This window comes from Leptodactylus fuscus, chromosome 1 (assembly GCF_031893055.1).
Source record: "Leptodactylus fuscus isolate aLepFus1 chromosome 1, aLepFus1.hap2, whole genome shotgun sequence".
In the NCBI taxonomy this organism is placed as follows: Eukaryota; Metazoa; Chordata; class Amphibia; order Anura; family Leptodactylidae; genus Leptodactylus; species Leptodactylus fuscus.
Window position 1 is genome coordinate 5,183,208 of NC_134265.1, and position 24,748 is coordinate 5,207,955.

General features: G+C 46.8%; 1 protein-coding gene, 1 long non-coding RNA gene and 1 pseudogene across 2 annotated transcripts in view; 1 reads left to right on the top strand and 2 right to left on the bottom strand.

The window, feature by feature from the left end:
- Window positions 1-24,748, top strand: part of LOC142192831 (uncharacterized) — a 319,569-nt pseudogene that overhangs the window by 192,078 nt on the left and 102,743 nt on the right.
- The window catches only part of LOC142196919 (uncharacterized), a 106,000-nt gene continuing 86,075 nt past the window's right edge, over window positions 4,824-24,748 (bottom strand). The window contains exon 3 of the mRNA XM_075266901.1: window positions 4,824-6,082. Within this exon, the coding sequence (XP_075123002.1) occupies window positions 4,824-6,082 (1,259 nt within the window). The remainder of the gene's footprint in view (window positions 6,083-24,748) is intronic.
- On the bottom strand, window positions 7,634-8,088 carry LOC142191205 (uncharacterized). The gene is made up of 3 exons (XR_012714818.1): window positions 7,981-8,088; window positions 7,779-7,902; window positions 7,634-7,695 (listed from the first exon to the last, which is right to left on the bottom strand). It is a non-coding gene; the product is annotated as an uncharacterized LOC142191205 (long non-coding RNA).

Here is a 24,748-nt window from a genome sequence, read left to right on the forward strand (position 1 = left end):
CAAAAGTGCCAAACCGCTGAGTTTTTTTTTCACTGTTTTTGCCTCTGATTTAAATAAAAAGTGATCCAAGCAATAGATATATCCCAAAATGGTTTAACTAAAAAGTACATCTGGCCCCGCAAAAAAAAACGCTCTCTGCATCCCCGCACAGCTGCAGGGTCACCTGTCAATGTGGCAAAACTACAACTCTCATATATTAAATATTTTACCATTTTTTGCTTCAACATTTTTTCCGTTTTCCTCCTCTAAAACCTAGGTGCGTCTTATGGTCCGAAAAATACCGTAACACACTCACTAAGGGTTAATGGAGAAAATGTATCTCATAGATTGTTGTGCAATTTTTTCCAGAGCACAGACATCTCCCACATGTGGGTGTAAACTGATGTTTGGGCAGACGGCAGCGCGGAAGGGAAGGAGCGACACTGGGGGTATGAAAAGCAGATTCTGCTGGAATAGTTTTCAGTGCCATGTCATATCAGGACCCCTAACGTACCAATACAATGGGAATCCCCAAAAGTGACCCCATTTTGGAAACTACAGTGTTGGCCAAAAGTATTGGCACCCCTGAAATTCTGTCAGATAATACTCGTTTTCTTCCAGAAAATGATTGCAAGCACAAACTCTTTGGTATTATTATCTTCATTTCATTTGTCTTCAATGGAAAACCAAAAAAAGAATTGTCAAAAAGCCAAATTTGATATTCCACAGCAAACATAAAAAGGGGGTGGACAAAAGTATTGGCACTGTTTGAAAAATCATGTGATGCTTCTCTAATTTGTGTAATTAACAGCACCTGTTACTTACCTGAGGCACCTAACAGGTGGTGGCAATAACTAAATCACACTTGCAGCCAGTCCTGTGTCCTTGTGTGTACCACATTGAGCATGGAGAAAAGAAAGAAGACCAAAGAACTGTCTGAGGACTTGAGAAGCAAAATGGTGAGGAAGCCTGAGCAATCTCAAGGCTACAAGTGTTAGGAGTATTTTGGTTCATTGCTTTCTATTTTTCTTACCTGGGGAGTTTTTGGCTGCGCGGTGTCTGGGGTGGCATCCTGGCGCTGCGGGGTTGTCCTGTCGTGAGTATTGGTGCACACCTTCTGACTTGCACGCGCGCACTGCTGGTAGGCAGATTTATTTCCTGGTTGATTAGTCTGTCCTCCCATTTGCACCTGGGAGGAGTGGTCTCTACTCTGTATTTAAACCCATGCCTCCCATGGTTCTGTGCTGAGTGTCTCTTTTACACTGCTAGGCCTTAGCAGGAGGAGTAGGTGGTTATCTTGGATAGAGGAAGTTCCGTGGTTGGTTTTTGGGAGGTTTGGGTGAACGAGTTGGTTTGTGTGTTTTCCCTTCTGTGTTCACCATTCCTCCCTCTGTGTATAATTGACTGTGTGAGTGAATTGCCTTATCCTTTGATTTCTACTCAGTTTCCCTGTGTTTGTTTCCTAGTGTAAGGTTCCTTCCCATATTGGTTTGGGGAAATCCTTTCCCACATTTTTCCTGTGTGCTGCTTGTGTTGTTAGTCAGCGCACACCCTTGTCAGTCCCTGTCAGTAGCAGCTTCACTTGTTCGTTAGGGGTGACCCCCTTTAGTCTCCAGTCCCTAGAGATCTTATAGGGCATTCCTTCTCCCACTTCCCTCTAGGCCTACGGTGTCAGTGAGAGAGGAGCCGTCGGGGTCAGGCTTAGCCTGAGTACAGCCGACCCACACCCGTGAGGCAGGGACCGGGATAGCTAGTGGGAGTAGTGCAGGGCGAGATTTCCTACTGCTATTCCTTAGCCCCGTTGCAGCTACCTGCACTGACATAACAACAAGTCCATCTCCAAAGACCTGAATGTTCCTGTGTCTACCGTGTGCAGTGTCATCAAGAAGTGTAAAGCCCATGGCACTGTGGCTAATCTCCCTAGATGTGGACGCAAAAGAAACATTGACGAGAGATTTCACCGCAAGATTGTGCGGATGGCGGATAAAGAACCTCGACTAACATCCAAACAAGTCCAAGCTGCCCTGCAGTCCGAGGGTACAACAGTGTCACCCCGTACTATCCAGCGTCAGCGTCTGAATGAGAAGGGACTGTATGGTAGGAGACCCAGGAAGACCCCACTTCTTACCCAGAGACATAAAAAAGCCAGGCTGGAGTTTGCCAAAACTTACCTGAGAAAGCCAAAAACTTTTTGGAAGAATGTTCTCTGGTCAGAGGAGACAAAAGTAGGAAAAGGCCTCAACATAGAGATTACAGGAAAAAAGAGAGGCCTTCAAAGAGAAGAAGATGGTCCCTACAGTCAAACATGGCGGAGGTCCCTGATGGTTTGGGGTTGCTTTGCTGCCTCTGGTACTGGACTGCTTGACCGTGTGCATGGCATTATGGAGTCTGAAGACGACCAACACATTGTGCAGCATCATGTAGGGCCCAGTGTGAGAAAGCTGGGTCTCCCTCAGAGGTCATGGGTCTTCCAGCAGGACAATGACCCAAAACACACTTCAGGTCAGCACTAGAAAATGGTTTGAGAGAAAGCCCTGGAGACTTGTAAAGTGGCAGCAAAGAGTCCAGCCCTGAATCCCATAGGACACCTGTGGGGGAGGGGGAGAGATCTCTTGGTGGCAGTTTGGAGAAGGCCCCCTTCACATCTCAGGGGGGACCGCGAGCAGTTTGCCAAAGAAGAATGGTCTAAAATTCCAGCAGAGCATTGTAAGAAACTCATTGATGGTTAGCGGAAGCGGTTGTGCGCAGTTATTGTGTCTAAAGGTTGTGCTACCAAGTATTAGGCTGAGGGCGCCAATACTTCTGTCCGTACCAGTTTTTGAGTTTTGTGTAAAATGATCAATGATTTGACTTTATTTTTTTAGAATCTCTCTACCTTCTACTTTCTTCGCCTCCTTGAAAGGAACGTTTACAAAATTAATTTGGAGACATAAGGAGCCAATGGGAAAAACTGACGGAGAGAAAACATTCTGGAGGCATAGGTCTGCCCAATATATGCAAGTATTACTGTCAGGATACGGAGTCGCCGCGGTCTCCTTGCTGCGCGGCGTCTCCCTGGGAGACGTGTTAGGAGTTCTATTGGGTGTGCTTAGGTCATTAAGGGTTAATCTTTTCCTTGCCTTCAGTCTCCATGCCGTTAGCCATCAGGTGTGTTTCTCTGCTGCTATTTAAACCCCACCCAGGCATGGATCCTTGCCAGCCATTCACTTTGTGGTTCCTGGTTCCTCTGCTCAGTCTGTTTCCCTGTCTGTTTGTATTCGGTCTGTTTTCTTGGTTTATTTACCCGGCTTGTATTTTTGGCTATCCCTTGTCTTTTGATTTGGTACCTTTATTATATCTCCTGGCTTGACCTCTTGCTCGTCTAACCTCGCCTTCTCTTCTGTGTCTTGCTGGGACTTGTGGTCCTCCCTGGTTCCATGCTGTTTAGTCTTTTGTTTTGCATTGCATTTACACTGTGCTTTCTGTTTAGGTGTGACCCCGTGACTCCAGTCCCTAGGACTTTCAGGGCCTCCTCTCCCCTTATCCTAGCCGCCGGATAGAAGGTTAGGAGCCGTGGTAGGCGCACTTCAATTAGGAAGTGCATTGGTCTGCCTCATCTCAGATACTACAGCATAGTTATAGCTGCAGGGCCTACGACCCCTTTTGTCCTTAGCTGCACAGTGTTGCTTTCCCAGCTGTGTCACTTTGCCTGCCTGACCCTGACTCCAATCCTTACAATTACAAAGCGACCCAACTTGCCTGGTGGCTGGAACTTGAAGCCCCTCTCCGATCTTGCTTGCCACTCCTCTGTTTTGCGGACCTCTGCTCTCTGGCACCTTTAACTGGTCTTTGGCTTCCCGACTCACGGACTGCGAGACCTCTCCATTCTGATCTGTTGCTGAAAAGTCCAATGATGATTTGGTCAGAGTTGGGGCAGGATCTGGCCCCCACCCCTTCTTCTCTTGTGCCTCTCAGGGTACTTCCTGCACTTTTAGATCTTGATGGCTCCCCTTATCAAGGTCTATGATCCAAGCTCAATGCCCTAACCTTGAAAGACATTACGACCACCACGGGTCTACTTCCGCTTGCAGACATACTGGATCTTCTCCCAAACTTGTCTCTCTCTTTTCTGCATACACAACATCTGAAAGCATGTCTGGACTCACTCTGAAAGAAATACTCGCTCAGAACTCAACTGAATGAATTTGAAAAACTTTTAGCCTCCAAAACTACCCGACCTAGAAAAACCTCCCACCTCCTCCAACATTTCATAGACCCAATGCACTAAAATAAACCAAGCTTTATTTCCTTTAGGGAGAAACACCTAGGTCTGGGGTTTTCTGAAGCGGATATAGATAACATTTTACAACACTCACATGGCCCCTCCAGGTGTATAAGGCTACAAGAAACTCATTACAAACTTGCTTCCCATTGGTATAGCACCCGACCTAGCTCCATAATAAGGGATTCACCCCTACGATCAAATGTTGGAGATGCTTCCAATCGGAGTTATCTACATATCTGGTGGGAATGCCCACTCATCCAGACCTATTGGCAGGAAATTAGAACCGCTATCAGATCTCTTGGATACCCCCAATTTGAAATCAAACCAGCCATGATCTTCCTCTCGGCTCTGACTTCGGAGTACAATTCATCTAAACATGTTCTCATCTCCCATCTCTTGGCTGCCGCAAAGAAACTCATTCCACTTTATTGGCTTCAAACCAAGAAACCGCCTTTCTCTAATTGGGAGAACAAAGCGAACCTTCTAGCAAGGCTCGAAGAACTTCTAAGTTGGTCTAATAGAACGCATGGGAAATTTTTGCAGATCTGGTCCCCCTGGCTGAACCGCCGAGTTGACTGACCTATTCCTGGACTTCTTGATAAGAATGTTGAGCCTTCTTGTCTTCTTGTTTTCTCACTTTCTTCCCTGTGTGAATTCTTTCATGTTTAACAAGATGTGATTTACGAGCAAAACATTTCTCACATTCTTGACATAAAAATGGCTTCTCTCCTGTGTGAATTCTTTGATGTCTAACAAGATGTGATTTCCGAGCAAAACATTTCTCACATTCTTGACATAAAAATGGCTTGTCTCCTGTGTGAATTCTTTCATGTTTAACAAAATGTGATTTCCGAGCAAAACATTTCTCACATACTTGACATAAAAATGGCTTCTCTCCTGTGTGAATTCTTTGATGGCTAACAAGATGTGATTTCCGAGCAAAACATTTCTCACATTCTTGACATGAAAATGGCTTCTCCCCTGTGTGAATTCTCAAATGTTCAACAAGACTTGTTTTCTGAGTAAAACATTTCTCACATTCTGGGCATGAAAACGGCTTCTCCCCTGTGTGAGTTCTTTGATGTTCGACAAAATTTGATTGGTGAGTAAAACATTTCCCACATTCTGGGCATAAATATGGCTTCTCCCCTGTGTGAATTCTTTGATGTTCAACAAAATTTGATTTGTGAGTAAAACATTTCCCACATTCTGGGCATGAATATGGCTTCTCCCCTGTGTGATTCTTTTGATGATCAATAAGACTTGATTTACAAATAAAACATTTCCCACATTCTGGGCATGAAAATGGCTTCTCCCCTGTGTGAATTCTCTGATGTGTAACAAGATTTGATTTCTGAGTAAAACATTTCTCACATTCTGGGCATGAAAATGGCTTCTCTCCTGTGTGAGTTCTTTGATGTTCAACAAAATTTGATTTGTGAGCAAAACATTTCCCACATTCGGGGCATGAATATGGCTTCTCCCCTGTGTGAGTTCTTTGATGTTCAACAAAATTTGATTTGTAAGTAAAACATTTCCCACATTCTGAGCATGAAAATGGCTTCTCCCCTTTGGGATTCTTTTGATGGTCAATAAGACTTGATTTACAAATAAAACATTTCCCACATTCTGAGCATGAACATGGCTTCTCCCTTGTGTGAATTCTCTGATGTGTAACAAGACTTGATTTCTGAGTAAAACATTTCCCACATTCTGGGCATGAAATTGGCTTCTCTCCTGTGTGAATTCGTTGATGTCTAACAAGATGTGATTTCTGAGCAAAACATTTCTCACATTCTGGACATGAATATGGCTTCTCCCCTGTGTGAGTTCTCTGATGTATAACACCTCCTTTGTATCTTTCATTTTGCTTTACAGACCATGATAAATTAGAAGAAAGACCTTTCTTCTGAAGGGCTGAGGATATATCTGGGGTAATGACATGTTCTTCATATGGATCTTGTGTGATACCATGATCCTCTGCTTTATAATCTGTAGATATCAGATGTCCCTCTGAGCTCCTGGTACAGTCATCTGACAAGAAGAAAACTGTTGTTACTATTATAGTGTCAGTGGCACAGGCAGCAAACGACGGCAGCGTGGCCTACTTCATTAGTATTCACTGTGCTGAGACAGAGGTCAGTGATAGTGACTAGTCATGAAGCGGGGCAGGAGACGCCACCACTGCTCTAGGTCACTGTAGAGGTGAACACAATCCATGGCTGCTTAAATATGGCCACTTATGTGGAATAATACTGTAGGACGCCATAAATCTTACTGTACTACACCCCATAAACACAATAGAATCCAAACCACATCTGCTGGATTTCCCAGCCTGAACTCAGCGCGGATCTGCTGTCCCATACAGTATGTAGTAGGATCTGTGGAGTCACAAGGAAGCAGGGACTCCTAGCGTCATAGATCACTAAGATACGGGGAGTCCTGGTGTGTGGACAGAGTTCAGGCTGGGAAATGTGACTGATGTACAGACCAGATTTTCTAGTCCGGATTCCATAGTGTGATTGGGGTCTAAGGTGAGGTTTACACAGTGACATTTCTAGAAGCTGCTTCAGGAATTCAGAAGAAGAATTTTTCACCTTTACCAAATCAGCCCCTGAATCTCCATCAGATTCCTTACTGGCCAGGCCGGATTTTCCACCTCCCATTTATTTCCATAGAGCTCTGAGGTGGAATCTGCCTGAAGATCGAGCTGGAGGATTATTTTTCTGCTACCTGAAATAATCTGCTATATAATTCTGGTAAATTCTTTCCCTTCACAAGGACGGACAGCCGGTGAGGAAGAAATTTGCCTCGTTCACATCGATGTCAAGTCCATATTCCTGCTGTACGTTCTATTCTATACTACATTTATTACCCCCTATAGCGGTATCACATTTATATTCAGGTATTATTAGTATTTTACCTGAATCGGGGAACAACAAATAGTCTAAACAATGTCTGAATAGAATCAGTGACCCTTCTGTGCTTTATATAGTGGTGACTCCTCACCTGGGCGGGTCCCTGTAGGAATGTCCTCCTCACACTCCTCATCACCACTCACATAGGGCTCTTCCTTTATTCCCATAGATATAGCATTCATGTCGCTCACATCTTTATCCTGATGGAAAATCTGGGAAACAAATAATGTAAAAGTCACCGGACAAATGGGGAAGTCACAGAGAATGTTCTAGATCATTAATACGCATGAAGATGAAAGATGTCCTGACAGTAGCTGCAGGTCTGTGAGAAGCCGGATAAACATATTAGATGGCGGCTCAATGACACCGCCCATGTATATAACCATATAATACTGCTGGATACAACAAGACTGACCACAAGGACTTCACAGCCCGTCTACACATCATAGGGAATATCTCCATCTACCTGATCATCATCCTGTGGAAGAAGAGGACTGGGACATCTCTCCGGTGTTGTCCTCTTACTGGATCTACCTGTAGGAAACACAGACAGGGACTGAATTCATTCTGTACATACAAATAATGGAAGTCCATGTGTATATAGTCATGTCTATTACCTGCTGATGTGAGGGGCTGCTGGTCCTCCATCATCACCTCCTTGTACAGATCCTTGTGTCCTTCTAAATACTTCCACTCCTCCATGGAGAAATAGACAGCGACATCCTGACACCTTATAGGAACCTGACAACACAATGATACAGTCATCACCCCGACCCCTCCAGTTACTGTATAATGTCCCAGCATTCCCAGCACTGTCACCTCTCCAGTCAGCAGCTCCAGCATCTTGTTGGTGAGTTCTAGGATCTTCTGTCCATTGATCTCCTCCTGTATCAGGGGATGAGGTGGAGGCCCTGGGAATGGGCTCAGGGTTCCTCCATATTCATCATACACAGGAGCCTGACAGCGCCCACTAGAGGTCTTCTTCACTACTGTGTAATCCTGGTTATGGGGAGACACATTAATAAATCTCACTACATACATGTCCAGAGTCCATCACCTCTCCAGTCATATCATCTGTTATTACTATAGATAAGAATGATGTCATGATGACATCATCAGAATCTCTCACCTCTCCAGTAAGCTGGTAGATGATCTCTAGGGTGAGATTTAATAGACTTTCCGCCATCTTGTTCCTGTCTCTTTCCATCCTTGATGGATCAATCCGGAATATTCTCTTATAGAAGATACTGAGAGGATTCTATATTGTAGGAACCTGAATGGAGAGAAGATGAGACAATGTTATCACTACACGGAATCCCATGGAATAAATAGGATTAGTAGGGAGTATAAGGGGGGCTTCCGGATCAGGCTCTAGTATGTGAAGATACCTGGCACATTCCTCCTCTGCACAGTATCAGACTCTTCTCCTCCACTAACCTGTGATGTATAACGAGCGCCCTACCCCGGGGAGACAGACCTAGGCTGGTACAGGACATATATAGGGAGCGATGACAATTGACAAGGTGGTGCCGACTTTCTCTGCAGCTTCTTTCACTACTAGTGATGGTTGGTCAATGGACTTCTTGTAGCGATATATAGTGTATGTACCGGTAACTGTGTGTGTGTTTGTGTGTGTGTGTATATATATATATATATATATATATATAATGTTGGCCAAAAGTATTGGCACCCTTGCAATTCTATCAGATAATGATGCTTCTCTAATTTGTGTAATTAACAGCACCTGTTACTTACCTGAGGCACCAACAGGTGGTGGCAATAACTAAATCACGCTTGCAGCCAGTTGAAATGGATTAAAGTTGACTCCACCTCTGTCCTGTGTCCTTGTGTGACCACATTGAGCAAGGAGAAAAGAAAGAAGACTAAAGAACTGTCTGAGGACTTGAGAAGCAAAATTGTGAGGAAGCCTGAGCAATCTGAAGGCTACAAGTCCATCTCCAAAGACCTGAATATTCCTGTGTCTACCGTGTGCAGTGTCATCAAGAAGTGTAAAGCCCATGGCCCTGTGGCTAACCTCCCTAGATGTGGACAGAAAAGAAACATTGATGAGAGATTTCACCGCAAGATTGTGCGGATGGCGGATAAAGAACCTCGACTAACATCCAAATAAGTTCAAGCTGCCCGAGGGTATAACAGTGTCACCCCGTACTATCCGTCGGCGTCTGAATGAGAAGGGACTGTATGGTAGGAGACCCCGGAAGACCCCACTTCTTACCCAGAGACATAAGCCAGGCTGGAGTTTGCCAAAACTTACCTGAGAAAGCCAAAACCGTTCTGGAACAATGTTCTCTGGTCAGAGGAGACAAAAGTAGAAAAAGGCCTCAACATAGAGTTTACAGGAAAAAAGAGAAGACGCCCCCTACAGTCAGACATGGCGGAGGTCCCTGATGGTTTGGGGTTGCTTTGCTGCCTCTGGCACTGGACTGCTTGACCGTGTGCATGGCATTATGAAGTCTGAAGACGACCAACACATTGTGCAGCATCATGTAGGGCCCAGTGTGAGAAAGCCGGGTCTCCCTCAGAGGTCAGGGCTCTTCCAGCAGGACAAGGACCCAAAACACACTTCAGGTCAGCACTAGAAAATGGTGGTGAGAGAAAGCCCTGGAGACTTGTAAAGTGGCAGCAATGAGTCCAGCCCTGAATCCCATAGAACACCTGTGGGGGAGGGGAGATCTCTTGGCAGTTTGGAGAAGGCCCCCTTCACATCTCAGGGGGGACCTGGAGCAGTTTGCCAAAGAAGAAGGGTCTAAGATTCCAGCAGAGCCTTGTAAGAAACTCATTGCTGGTTAGCGGAAGCGGTTGTGCGCAGTTATTGTGTCTAAAGGTTGTGCTACCAAGTATTAGGCTGAGGGCGCCAATATTTTTGTCCGGTGCATTTTTGGAGTTTTGTGTAAAATGATCAATGATTTGACTTTTTTTTCATTCTCTTTTGTGTTTTTTCATTGCAAGCAAAATAAATGAAGATATTACCAAAGAGTTTGTGCTTGTAATCATTTTCTGGAAGACGAGTATTATCTGACAGAACTGCAGGGGGCCAATACTTTTGGCCAACACTGTATATATATATATATATATATAGTGTACTAACAGGAGGACCCGGCTTCGCATGGGTATATTGTTGTCTTTTGTTGTATCAAATCAAATCAAAAATGCTTTATTGGCATTGTATAGTGGCCCCATAAGAACTTTCCAGTTTTGCACTGGTGTATTTTGTATATCGTTTGTGTGTGTGTCCATAAGCATCATGTGTATCTCATTTGGGATACCAGTGAAAAATCTGTGATCGGTTGTTATGGAGACCAGGAGTAAAGTTGTGCGTATGTGACCTTGTGTAACAGTGTCATCCACAGCCCCCTGCCCCTTTAAAGCTGACATAGGGCAGTGAAGAAAAATGGCTGGGTTGCTATGGAAACCTGGAGTAAAACTCTAATATGTGGTACTTTGTGCAAAGCCGTGTATCTAATCCTTCGGCGTGTGGTACTGTGTGCTGAGACACGTATCTTACCCTCTAGGGTGTGGTACTGTGTGCAGTGGCATGCATCTAATTCTCCCCCGTGTGGTATTATGTGCAGACGCACGTATCTAATCCTCTGGAGTGTGACACTGGGTGCTGAGCTGTGTATCTAATCCTCTGAAGCGTGTATCTCAGTTTGGATATCAGTGTTGGATTATGCATGTGGAGTGACCGTGTGTATGGTAGTTGGAATATGAGTGAATGACTTGCAGGTTTATATTGGCTGATGGTGGGTCAGGGTTTTAGGAAAGCTGTATCTCCAGAACGGTATGTCTGAGCGAGTTAAGACCTTGTCTTAAATTTCCCCGGACACCTGAAGTATCTGTGTGCCAAATTTGGTGAAGATCGGTCCAGTCGTTAGGTTGTGCATAAAGAACAGACAGACAGAAATTCATTTTTATAATATAATAGATGTACCAGTAGCTGTGTATATATATATATAGTGTATGTACCGGTAGCTGCATATATATAGTGTATGTACCGGTAGCTGTATATATATAGTGTATGTACCGGTAGCTGCATATATATAGTGTATGTACCGGTAGCTGTATATATATAGTGTATGTACCGGTAGCTGCATATATATAGTGTATGTACCGGTAGCTGTATATATATAGTGTATGTACCGGTAGCTGTATATATATAGTGTATGTACCGGTAGCTGTATATATATATAGTGTATGTACCGGTAGCTGCATATATATAGTGTATGTACCGGTAGCTGTATATATATATAGTGTATGTACCGGTAGCTGTATATATATATAGTGTATGTACCGGTAGCTGTATATATATATATAGTATATGTACCAGTAGCTGTATATATACAGTCCTATGAAAAAGTTTGGGCACCCCTATTAATCTTAATCATTTTTAGTTCTAAATATTTTGGTGTTTGCAACAGCCATTTCAGTTTGTTATATCTAATAACTGATGGACACAGTAATATTTCAGGATTGAAATGAGGTTTATTGTACTAACAGAAAATGCGCAATATGCATTAAACCAAAATTTGACCGGTGCAAAAATATGGGCACCTCAACAGAAAAGTGACATTAATATTTAGTAGATCCTCCTTTTACAAAGATAACAGCCTCTAGTCGCTTCCTGTAGCTTTTAATCAGTTCCTGGATCCTGGATGAAGGGATTTTGGACAAACAATTCAAGTTCAGTTAAGTTAGATGGTCGCCGAGCATGGACAGCCCGCTTCAAATCATCCCACAGATGTTCAATGATATTCAGGTCTGGGGACTGGGATGGCCATTCCAGAACATTGTCATTGTTCCTCTGCATGAATGCCTGAGGATTTGGAGCGGTGTTTTGTATCATTGTCTTGCTGAAATATCCATCCCCGGCGTAACTTCAACTTCGTCACGAAAAACTCTCCTCCCTAATCTCCAAATCCCACCACCTCACCTCCTGCGTGCTCGACCCGATCCAGTCACATCTCATCCCCAAACTCACTGAAGTCATTACTCCGGCCCTAACCCATCTCTTCAACCTATCCCTAACCAATGGATCCTTCCCCTCAGCCTTCAAACACGCCACTGTCACTCCTATACTTAAGAAACCGTCCCTCGACCCGTCCTCTCCTGCCAACTATCGTCCCATCTCACTGCTCCCGTACGCCTCAAAACTTCTGGAGCAGCATGTCCACTCTGAACTCTCCTCCTATTTCTCATCCAACCTGCTCTTTGACAGACTTCAGTCAGGCTTCAGACCCCGGCACTCCACTGAAACTGCCCTAACAAAAGTCACCAATGACCTGCTAACCGCCAAAGCCAAGCGCCATTACTCTGTCCTCCTCCTCGACCTCTCCTCTGCCTTTGACACAATTGACCACTCCCTCCTGTTAGAAATTCTCTCATCCCTTGGTATCTCAGACCTGGCCCATTCCTGGATCTCCTCATACCTCACCGACCGCACATTCAGCGTCTCCCACTCGCACACCACCTCCTCACCTCGCCCTCTCTCTGTAGGTGTCCCCCAAGGCTCCGTCCTAGGACCTCTCCTGTTCTCCATCTACACCCTTGGCCTGGGCCAACTCATAGAATCTCATGGCTTTCAGTTCCACTGCTAAGCCAATGACACCCAAATATACATCTCTGGACCAGACATGACCTCCTGCTGGCCAGAGTTCCAGATTGTTTAGCGGCCGTAGCCTCCTTCCTCTCCTCCCGCTTTCTCAAACTCAACATGGAGAAAGCAGAGTTTATCATCTTCAGCCCATCCTGTATGGCCCCACCACCTGATCCATCTATCAAAGTTAATGGAACCCCACTTTCCCCTGTCCCACAGGCCCGATGCCTTGGGGTAACCCTGGACTCTGACCTATCCTTCAAGCCACATATTCAAGCCCTCAACATCTCCTGCCGCCTCCAGCTCAAGAACATCCACCGAATTCGCCCCTTCCTCAGGAAACTACCAAGATGCTCGTCCAGACCCTCATAATCTCCCGCCTAGACTACTGCAACACCCTTCTCCATGGACTCCCAGCAAACACCCTCGCCCCCCTCCAGTCCACCCTAAACTGCGCTGCCCGCTTAATCCACCTCACCCCCCGATCTTCATCGGCTGCTCCCCTCTGCCAGTCCCTCCACTGGCTACCTATAGCCCAGCGAATTGAGTTCAAGCTACTAACACTAACATACAAAGCGATCCACAACCTGTCCCCTCCATATATCTCTGACCTCATCCTCACCTGTCCCCTCCATATATCTCTGACCTCATCCTCACCTGTCCCCTCCATATATCTCTCACCTCATCCACAACCTGTCCCCTCCATATATCTCTGACCTCACCTGTCCCCTCCATATATCTCTGAACTAATCTCCCGCTACCTGCCCACACGTAACCTCAGATCCTCCAATGACCTCCTACTCCGCTCTGCTCTTATCCGCTCCTCACACAACCGTATCCAAGATTTCTCCCGTGCATCCCCCATACTCTGGAACTCCTTACCACGACACATAAGACTGAGCCCCACAATCACAGGATTCAAGAAGGCGCTGAAGACTCCCCTATTCAGGAAGGCCTACAACCTCCAATAACACTATCACCGCACTGCCATCTGTACAGTCTCCCCCTCTCCTTCTGTCTCTACCCCCCTTCCCCCATAGATTGTAAGCCCTCGCGGGCACGGCCCTCTACCCCACTGTGCCAGTCAGTCATTGTTAGTATTATATCTACCTGTATATTCTGTGTATTGTATGTAACCCCCAAATGTAATGCACCATGGAATTAATGGTGCTATATAAATAAATAATAATAATAATAATAATAATAATACCGGTAGCTGTATATATATGAGCTATATATGAGGACAGCTCATTACAAGGTTTACACACCGAAGATGAAATCACTAACTATTAGTAGTTGGAACATACAAGGGCTGAACGCCTCAGCCTATAGATCTAACCCAAAAGATCCAGACTTCATAGACAGACTAAAAAACATAGACATTCAAATCCTCCTAGAGACATGGACCGGGGCAGAAGACGAGTCCCTAACACCCATGGGCTATAAGGAACTCTCAGTGCCCGCCCAGAAAAACAAGACAACCAAACATGGCCGCCACTCAGGAGGCATACTAATATGGTACAAGGAGGAGCTCAAAGAACACGTAAAAGCTACCAAACGTGGAACTAATCACATATGGATAAAAATAAGCAGCTCCATCCTCAGCGGCCAGCAGGACATCTATCTCTGTGCAGTATATATGCCCCCACCAGGGTCCCCCTACCACGACCCCGACACTTACGAGGTCCTACAAAGGGAAGCCGCCCACTTCCAACCCAAAGGCAGAGTACTAATATGCGGAGACCTGAATGCAAGGACAGGCACAGAGTTAGACTACCTGCCCCCGGACGACAACCCACATACGCACGGTAGTGAGATCCACCACCCAGAACCCACACAGACAAGAAAAAACAGCCAAGACAGAACCGTCAACAAGAGTGGGAGACAACTGCTGAACATGTGCCGAAGCCTAGGACTGTACATAATAAACGGACGTACCACAGGCGACTGCAGAGGACGCTTCACACTAAACTCTCAAGTGGGCAACAGCGTGGTGGACTATGCCATTACAGACGCAGACCTGTCAGGCATTGAAGACTTCACAATCGCACCTGACTCCCATCTATCAGACCACAACCAGATCCTACTATACATGAGAACCAGGAACAAAACACCCACACATGAACCCCAACAGTCCGGCCTCTACAACCTACCAAGACATTTCACATGGGCCAACCACCAGGCCATAGAATATACCAACGCAATCAACATCACTGCAAGACACTGCTCACAAACTTCCATACAAACACCTATCAGCCAGACCAACAGGGAGTCACCAGAGCTGTGAAGGATCTCAAGTACATCCTACAGACCACAGCAGAACTAGCAGGCCTGAAACCAACCAAACCCATAAGACAAACCAACAAACAGTCCCACAAATGGTTCGACAGCGACTGCAGAGCACTACGCCATACCCTAAGAACAGCCTCCAACCAAAAACACAGGGACCCCAACAACAAGGAGGTGAGGGAAGCCTACAGCAATCTATGGAAGCAATACAAAGGCACCCTCAGAGAGAAGAAACAGAGATACCTCTCCCACAAAATAGAGCAACTAGAGGACTCCCTCCAGGACAGCTCATTCTGGGAGACCTGGCACCACATGGGCACAAAGCCCAAGAAAAACTCTCTCCACATCCAAAATGGCAATATCTGGCTCAACTACTTCAGAGGTCTCTACAAAAACATCCTAGAAGAAGAACTAAATCCAGAACAGCAACAGATAATCACCAAACTGAGGGACATGGAGAAAGTCATCAAAGACTTCCAGAACCCTCTGGACTCGCCAATCACCATAAAAGATATACAGGAAAGAATTGCCCTGCTGAAAGGCAAAAAGGCCAGTGGCCCTGACGGCATCCTACCAGAGATGATCAAATACAGCCCTCCAGCAATACACGCGGCACTGGCAAAGCTATTCACCCTCGTGCTCAATGCTGGACACTTCCCCGAAGACTGGAACAAAGGGCTCATAACCCCCATCTACAAGAATGGGGACCAATATGACCCCAACAACTACAGAGGGATCTGCGTCAGCAGCACGCTAGGGAAACTGCTCAACAGCATCATCAATAACAGAATCTTCACCTTCCTCACACAACACGGGGTCCTCAGCAAGAGCCAAGCAGGGTTCATGCCAAACCACCGCACCACAGACCATATCTACACCCTGCACAGCCTCATCAAGACGCACGTCCACAACACCAGAAGAGGCAAGATATTCACCTGCTTCGTGGACTTTAAGAAGGCGTTCGACTCAGTATGGCACCCAGGCCTACTCCTAAAACTCCTAGAGAGTGGAATAGGAGGAAGAACGTACGACGTCATCAAGAGCTCCTACACAGGAAACCAGTGCAGTGTGAAGGTGAATGGGAAAAGGACAGCATACTTCCAACAGGCCCGAGGGGTCAGACAAGGCTGTAGCCTGAGCCCAACGCTCTTCAACATCTATATCAATGAACTGGCTACAGCCCTGGAGGCCTCACCAACCCCAGGCCTCACCCTGAACGACCGGGAGGTGAAGTTCCTGCTGTACGCTGACGACCTCCCCATATAGCGGTCACCAACTAAGAGAAAGACGAGACTCCATGGACTGTTATACCCCACCCCCCCATACCCACCACTCACCCACCCGAATCCAACTCCCCCCCACACACACACACTTTACAAGCTTTGGCAATGCCAAATATCTATTCGGACGTGCCAGTAAATCTCTTTTGATTTGATTTATATAGTGTACGTACTGGTATCTTTATATATATATATATATATATATATATATAGTGTATGTACTGGTATGTATATATACATATATATATATATATATATATATATAGTGTATGCCGCTGTAAATTTAGCCCCACCCACTTTTGTGTTGACTCCGCCCACTCATTAATTTTTCATGTGCCCGCACACAGTATAATCCTCCTACAGTCACCCGTAAATTATATGTCCCCCCTCTATCTCTCCCCCAGTTTCATATACACCCTTCATCTGCCCCCAGTTTCATGTCCCCCTTCCATCTCTGCCCCCAGATTCATGTCCCCACATTTCTGCCCTCAGTTTCATGTCCCCCCCATCTCTGCCCCCAGATTCATGCCCCCCCTCCATCTCTGCCCCCAGATTCATGTCCCCCCATCTCTGCCCTCAGATTCATGTCCCCCCATCTCTGCCCCCAGATTCATGTCCCCTCCATCTCTGCCCCCAGATTCATGTCCCCCATCTCTGCCCTCAGATTCATGTCCCCCCATCTCTGCCCCCAGATTCATGTCCCCACATCTCTGCCCCCAGATTCATGTCCTCTCCATCTCTGCCCCCAGATTCATGTCCCCCCCATCTCTGCCATCAGATTAATGTTCCCCCCATCTCTGCCCCCAGATTCATGTCCCCCCCATCTCTGACCCCAGATTCATGTCCCTCTATCTCTGCCCCCAGATTCATGTCCCCTCCATCTCTGCCCCCAGATTCATGTCCCCCATCTCTCCCCCAGATTCATGTCCCTCCATCTCTGCCCCCAGATTCATGTCCCTCCATCTCTGCCCCCAGATTCATGTCCTCTCCATCTCTGCCCCCAGATTCATGTCCTCTCCATCTCTGCCCCCAGGTTCATGTCCTCTCCATCTCTGCCCCCAGATTCATGTCCCCTCCATCTCTGCCCCCAAATTCATGTCCTCTCCATCTCTGCCCCCAGATTCATGTCCCCACATCTCTGCCCCCAGTGTCATGCCGTCCTCTCCATCTCTGCCCCCAGTGTCATGCCGTCCTCTCCATCTCTGCCCCCAGTGTCATGCCGTCCTCTCCATCTCTTACCTTCTCCTCCGCTCCCTGCGCGCCTCTCTCGCTGACACATATGTGGCTGAAGCAAGGAGCTGACACAGGTCAGCTCCTTGCTTCAGCCGCATGTGTTCAACTCTGGACCCAGATCTGAGTTGAAATCGGGACATACCTCCCTCCAACCGGGACCGCGGGACATGTCACCAAAATCGTGAATGTCCCGCGGAAATCGGGATGGTTGGGAGGTATGATAGTGTATGTACCGGTAGCTGTATATATATATAGTGTATGTACCGGTAGCTGTATATATACGCTCACCAGCCACTTTATTAGGTACACCTGTCCAACTGCTCGTTAACACTTAATTTCTAATCAGCCAATCACATGGCGGCAACTCAGTGCATTTAGGCATGTAGACATGGGCAAGACAATCTCCTGCAGTTCAAACCGAGCATCAGTATGGGGAAGAAAGGTGATTTGAGTGCCTTTGAACGTGGCATGGTTGTTGGTGCCAGAAGGGCTGGTCTGAGTATTTCAGAAACTGCTGATCTACTGGGATTTTCACGCACAACCATCTCTAGGGTTTACAGAGAATGGTCCGAAAAAGAAAAAACATCCAGTGAGCGGCAGTTCTGTGGGCGGAAATACGTTGTTGATGCCAGAGGTCAGAGGAGAATGGCCAGACTGGTTCGAGCTGATAGAAAGGCAACAGTGACTCAAATAGCCACCCGTTACAACCAAGGTAGCCAGAAGAGCATCTCTGAACGCCGCAAAGTACGTCCAACTTTGAGGCTACAGATGGGCTACAGCAGCAGAAGACCACACCGGGTGCCACTCCTTTCAGCTAAGAACAGGAAACTGAGGCTACAATTTGCACAAGCTCATCGAAATTGGACAATTGAAGATTGGAAAAACGTTGCCTGGTCTGATGAGTCTCGATTTCTGCTGCGACATTCGGATGGTAGGGTCAGAATTTGGCGTCAACAACATGAAAGCATGGATCCATCCTGCCTTGTATCGGTAACGGTTCAGGCTGGTGGTGGTGGTGTCATGGTGTGGGGAATATTTTCTTGGCACTCTTTGGGCCCCTTGGTACCAATTGAGCATCGTTGCAACGCCAAAGCCTACCTGAGTATTGTTGCTGACCATGTCCATCCCTTTATGACCACAATGTACCCAACATCTGATGGCTACTTTCAGCAGGATAATGCAATGCCATGTCATAAAGCTGGAATCATCTCAGACTGGTTTCTCGAACATGACAATGAGTTCACTGTACTCCAATGGCCTCCACAGTCACCAGATCTCAATCCAATAGAGGAGCATCTTTGGGATGTGGTGGAACGGGAGATTCGCATCATGGATGTGCAGCCGACAAATCTGCGGCAACTGTGTGATGCCATCATGTCAATATGGAGCAAAATCTCTGAGGAATGCTTCCAGCACCTTGTTGTATCTATGCCACGAAGAATTGAGGCAGTTCTGAAGGCAAAAGGGGGTCCAACCCGTTACTAGCATGGTGTACCTAATAAAGTGGCCGGTGAGTGTATATATATATATATATATATATATATGGTGTATGTGCCGGGAGCTGTAGATATATATATAGTGTATGTACCGGTAGCTGTATATATATATATAGTGTATGTACCGGTAGCTGTATATATATATATATAGTGTATGTACCGGTAGCTGTATATATATATATATATATATAGTGTATGTACCGGTAGCTGTATATATATATATATAGTGTATGTACCGGTAGCTGTATATATATATATATATATATATATATATATATATAGTGTATGTACCGGTAGCTGTATATATATATATATATATATATATAGTGTATGTACCGGTAGCTGTATATATATATAGTGTATGTACCGGTAGCTGTATACAGTCTATGGAGCTCTGTATTGGGGTCTCTGCGCCCCCTCCCCATACACTGGAAGATTATGTAGATAATCTGTTTTCCCTTAGCCCAAACAGCAGCACAAGATGGGGTATTCCTGCCCCTGTGTACTGTTAGGACAGGTGGAACTTTTAATAAACTAACTAGTTACCCTCCCATAAAAGGTCCAGGAGACCTCCCCCTCCCTGTGTTAGTCTCCAAGTACCATACCGACTATAATAATTTATCCTTTAACAAGAAAGGGAGGGAGCTTTGTGCTGCTGTTTGGGCTAAGGGAAAACAGATTATCTACATAATCTTCCATTCCCCCTACGCCCAAACAGCAGCACAAGATGGGGATTTAACAAGTAATACCCCTTCTAGGGAGGGCGATCCTGACAAGCAGAGGTCAGGATAGAATAACCAAAAGATTTTGCCTTGGAAACATGCCAGTCTAACCTATAGTGTCTGGCGAACGTCAAGTGGGAAGACCAAGATGCAGCCGCACAGATTTGGTCTACTGAGAGGGACTGCCTCTCTGCCCATGATGCAGCCACCGACCTGGTAGCGTGGGCTTGCAAAAATTCCGGAACCTGCAGCCCTTGTGTCTGCAAGGCCACTGAGATGGCTTCTCTGATCCACCTTGACAGAGTAGGTTTGGACGCCTTAACCCCTCTGTTGTGACCAAAAAAAATTGATGAGCAGGTTTTCTGACTTACGGAATGGGCCTGTTCGGTCCAGGTATATTTGCAATGTTCGCACAAGATCCAGACTGTGCATCTTCTCCTCCCACTCCGAGGAAGGAGAGGGGAAAAAGGTGGGCAAGGTTATAGTCTGGTTTATATTTTCCACTGACGGAACCTTGGGCAGAAAACCTTGAACAAACCTAAGCTGGACTCTGTCTGGAAAAAAGACTGTGTATGGCTCTGATGCCGCCAAGGCTTGGAGCTCACCCACTCGCTTGGCAGATGTGATTGCCAGCAAAAAGGTCACCTTCCAAGAGAGGTAGTTGAAGTCCACTTCAGCTAAAGGTTCAAATGGAGGGCCACATAGCCCTTGCAGGACCGCAGCTAAGTCCCATTGGGGAGCCGGGGGCCGAACCGGGGGTCGGAGCCTGGAGGCCCCTTTCTGGAATTGCCTTATAAGAGGATTCTGAGACAGTCTAGTCCCCAATAGAGCGGATAACGCCGAGACATGTACTCTCAAGGTGGCTGGGGACAATCCCTTGTCCAACCCTTCTTGTAAAAACTCCAGGACTGATTCGATGGATGTTGTATCGCACTGCCTCCTGGCTCCCCAATCGTTAAATACTTGGGCGATCCTCTGGTAACTACGATTGGTTGAGTCCGCTCTAGAGTGGGCCAGTGTTCTTAAAACGGCCTGGGACAATCCTCTGTCTCCACGTACGGTGCGGTCAACCTCCAGGCAGTGAGGTTGAACCTGTCCAGATCCTGGCAGAGCTGACTGTTTAGAGTTACCAGGTTTTGGACACAGGGAGGGGGAGGTCTCCTGGACCTTTTATGGGAGGGTAACTAGTTAGTTTATTAAAAGTTCCACCTGTCCTAACAGTACACAGGGGCAGGAATACCCCATCTTGTGCTGCTGTTTGGGCGTAGGGGGAATAGAATATACCTGAGCCATGTGATACTGAGGGGCTGCAGAGGAGACATCACTAGGAATTACCTGCACATGCGCACAAGGCCTTTATGGTCCAGAACTGTCCGGAGGTAAAGGGGTTAATAATAAGGTTGCGTCTAGAATGGAGTTGCTCCTGGTAGGTCCTCCCTCCAGCAACTCCAATCTAGTCACCTCACTAGTGAACGGGCTAGAATGGAGTTGCTGTAGGTAGGACCTACCAGGAGCAACTCCAATCTAGACAATTCACTAGTGAGGTGACTAGATTGGAGTTGCTGGAGGCAGGGACCTGCTAGAATCAACTCCACTGTAGACTGTTCAGTACTGAAGTGACTAGAATGGAGTTGCTTAGAGGAGCCACCGCCAGAAACTCCAATCTATTCCCCTCACTACAGAATTGGCTAGAATGGAGTGTCTATAGGAAGTAGCCATAACTGGCTAAGACAGACATTGTATATGTATATAATATCAATAAGAATATAGGAAATACACATTCCTGGACATATATACATATAGCACTCATATATTTTCATATATATATATATATATATATATATATATATATATATATGTATATATTTATACATATATATATTTATATATGTATATATATGTATATATATATATATATATATATATAATTACATATATATAGATAGATATACCTATATATATATTACATATATAGTTTATAAATATATATTTGCCATATGGTCTGTACAGGGCGTTGACGCCGCAGCCATACGTGTTTTATTATAACTTGCGTCACTTTCTTGTTGTAAGTGATGATGGAAATATATGGCAATTAATAACTGATATAGAGCTAAATTCTGACGTATCGCTGTGCGCCTGATGTATCAGTATATAGTTACTGCAGGTAGGCTCATGGTCTGGGTATATTCTGTAGTTACTATAGGTAGGTCCTCCTTACAGCAACTCCATTCTAGCTGTCTCACTACAGAACTGACTAGAATGGAGTTGCTGCAGGTAGGCAGGGCCGCCATCAGGAATTTTGGGGCCCCATACAGCCTAAGTGTCTGCCCCCCCCCTCCCATTTTTGCTTTGCGCGCCGCGGGAAATTTAGCCCCACCCACTGTTATGTTGACTCCGCCCACTCATTAATTTTCCATTTGCCCGCACACTGTATAATCCTCCTACAGTCACCCGTAAATTATATGTCCCCCTCCGTCTCTCCCCTAGCTTCATCTGCCCCCAGATTCATGTCCCCTCCATCTCTGCCCCCAGATTCATGTCCCCTCCATCTCTGCCCCCAGATTCATGTCCCTCCATCTCTGCCCTCAGATTCATGTCCCCCATCTCTGCCCCCAGATTCATGTCCCCTCCATCTCTGCCCACAGATTCATGTCCCTCCATCTCTGCCCCCAGATTCATGTCCCCCCATCTCCATACCTCCCAACTTTTGAAGAACTAAAAGAGGGACAAAATGTGTGGCGCGCTTAGTGCGCCGCAGCAAATTTAGCCCCACCCACTTTTGTGTTGACTCCGCCCACTCGTTAATTTTTCATGTGCCCGTACACAGTATAATCCTCCTACAGTCACCCGTAAATTATATGTCCCCCCTCTATCTCTCCCCCAGCTTCATATACACCCTTCATCTGCCCCCAGTTTCATGTCCCCCTTCCATCTCTGCCCCCAGTTTCATGTTCCCTCCATCTCTGCCCCCAGATTCATGTCCCCCCAGATTCATGTCCCCCCTACATCTCTGCCCCCAGATTCATGTCCGCTCCATCTCTGCCCCCAGATTCATGTCCCCCCTCCATCTCTGCCCCCAGATTCATGTCCCTCCATCTCTGCCACAAGATTCATGTCCTCTCCATCTCTGCCCCCAGATTCATGTCCCCACATCTCTGCCCCCAGATTCATGTCCTCTCCATCTCTGCCCCCAGATTCATGTCCCCACAGTGTCATGCCGTCCTCTCTTTCATCTGCCCCCAGATTCACGTTCCACCTCCCCATTAAACTTACCTTCTCCTCCGCTCCCTCGCCGCTCTCTGCGCGTCTCTCTCGCTGACACATGCGGCTGAAGGAAGGAGCTGACACGGGTCAGCTCCACGCTTCGCCGCTGGGTGTCTCTCTCGCTGACACATATGCGGCTGAAGCGAGGAGCTGACATGTGTCAGCTCCTCGCCGCCTCTCTCCCTGACATGTATGCGGCTGAAGCGAGGAGCTGACCTGTGTCAGCTCCTCACTTCGCCGCTGCCGCCTCTCTCGGTGACATATATGAGGCTGAGCCGGAACCCGGGTTCCGGCTCAGCCTCATATGTGTCACCGAGAGAGGCGGCAGCGGCGAAGTGAGGAGCTGACACAGGTCAGCTCCTCGCTTCAGCCGCATATGTGTCAGCGAGACAGGCGGCAGCGGCGAAGCGAGGAGCTGACCTGTGTCAGCTCCTTGCTTCAGCCGCGTCAACTCAGAAACAGGACATATAATGACTGCTGCCGGCGCCAGGGGGCCCGGGCCCCCCCCCCCCCCATTTTAAAATTTGGCCGGGCCCCTGACACCAGTAGCAGTAGTACTGGCCTATCGGCGGCCCTGCAGGTAGGTTCATGGTCTCAGTATATTCTGTAGTTGCTATAAGTAGGTCCTCCCTGCAGCAACTCCATTCTAGCTGTCTCACTACAGAACTGACTAGAATAGAGTTGCTGCAGGTAGGTTCATGGTCTGAGGGTATATTCTCTATAGGTTAGTCAGTATAGGACCTATATCTTAGGATAAGCTCCACCTACAGTAATAATAAAACAAACATACATTTTAAAAAATATATATTTTATTGAAATAAAACCATCCGCACAATCCTCATCCACTTTAAAAAAACAAAACAATAAACAAACAAAAAACCACCTCCACTAGTTACCAATGTAGTCTATCACCCCCCCCCCCCCCCACCCACTTACCTGTCCTGGTCTAGTATTTCCTGCTCTCATGGAATAAACCAGCCCCTGTCGTCTCATGTGATGGGGTTACTAGAGTACAGACAGGATCACATGTGCGCCAGGCTGTACGTTGTATAAAGAGGACCTTTCACCTCCTGGGGCACATGCAGTGTAATACACCGCTAGAAAGCCGATAGTGTCCTGAATTTAGCGCTCTATCGGCTTTCCCGTTCTGTGTCACTGGTGAAGAGCTATCAGTGCCGGTACCGGAGCTCTTCACTGTCAGAAGGGAGTTTATGACAGTCAGAAACGCCCTTCCTCCCATCAGCGCCTATAGCGCTGGACTGCGAAAGTGGGCAGGAACGCCCCCCCCCCCCCCCACTACTAGTCTATGGACGAGTATTATCCCCAGGAACCTTCTCCACCATCACATAGATGACAACCCATCAGGGATCTGACCCCATGCAGACAGGTGGCAGCCTGCCCAGGGACGCCCACAGCCTCCCCTCACATCAGTGCCTATAGTGCTGTACTGTGAGAGCGGGGAGGAACGCCCCCCAGTACTAGTCTATGGACGAATACTATTAGGAGAGGGAGGGGGCGTTCCTTCCCGCTCTCACAGTACAGCGCTATAGACGCGCTCTTCCTGACAGAGTATCAGAAACGCCCTTCTGACTATGAAGAGCTACGGTACCGGCACTGATAGCTCTTCACCGGGGGCACAGATCGGGAAAGCCGATAGAGCGCTGAATTCAGCCCACTGTATAAAACCGC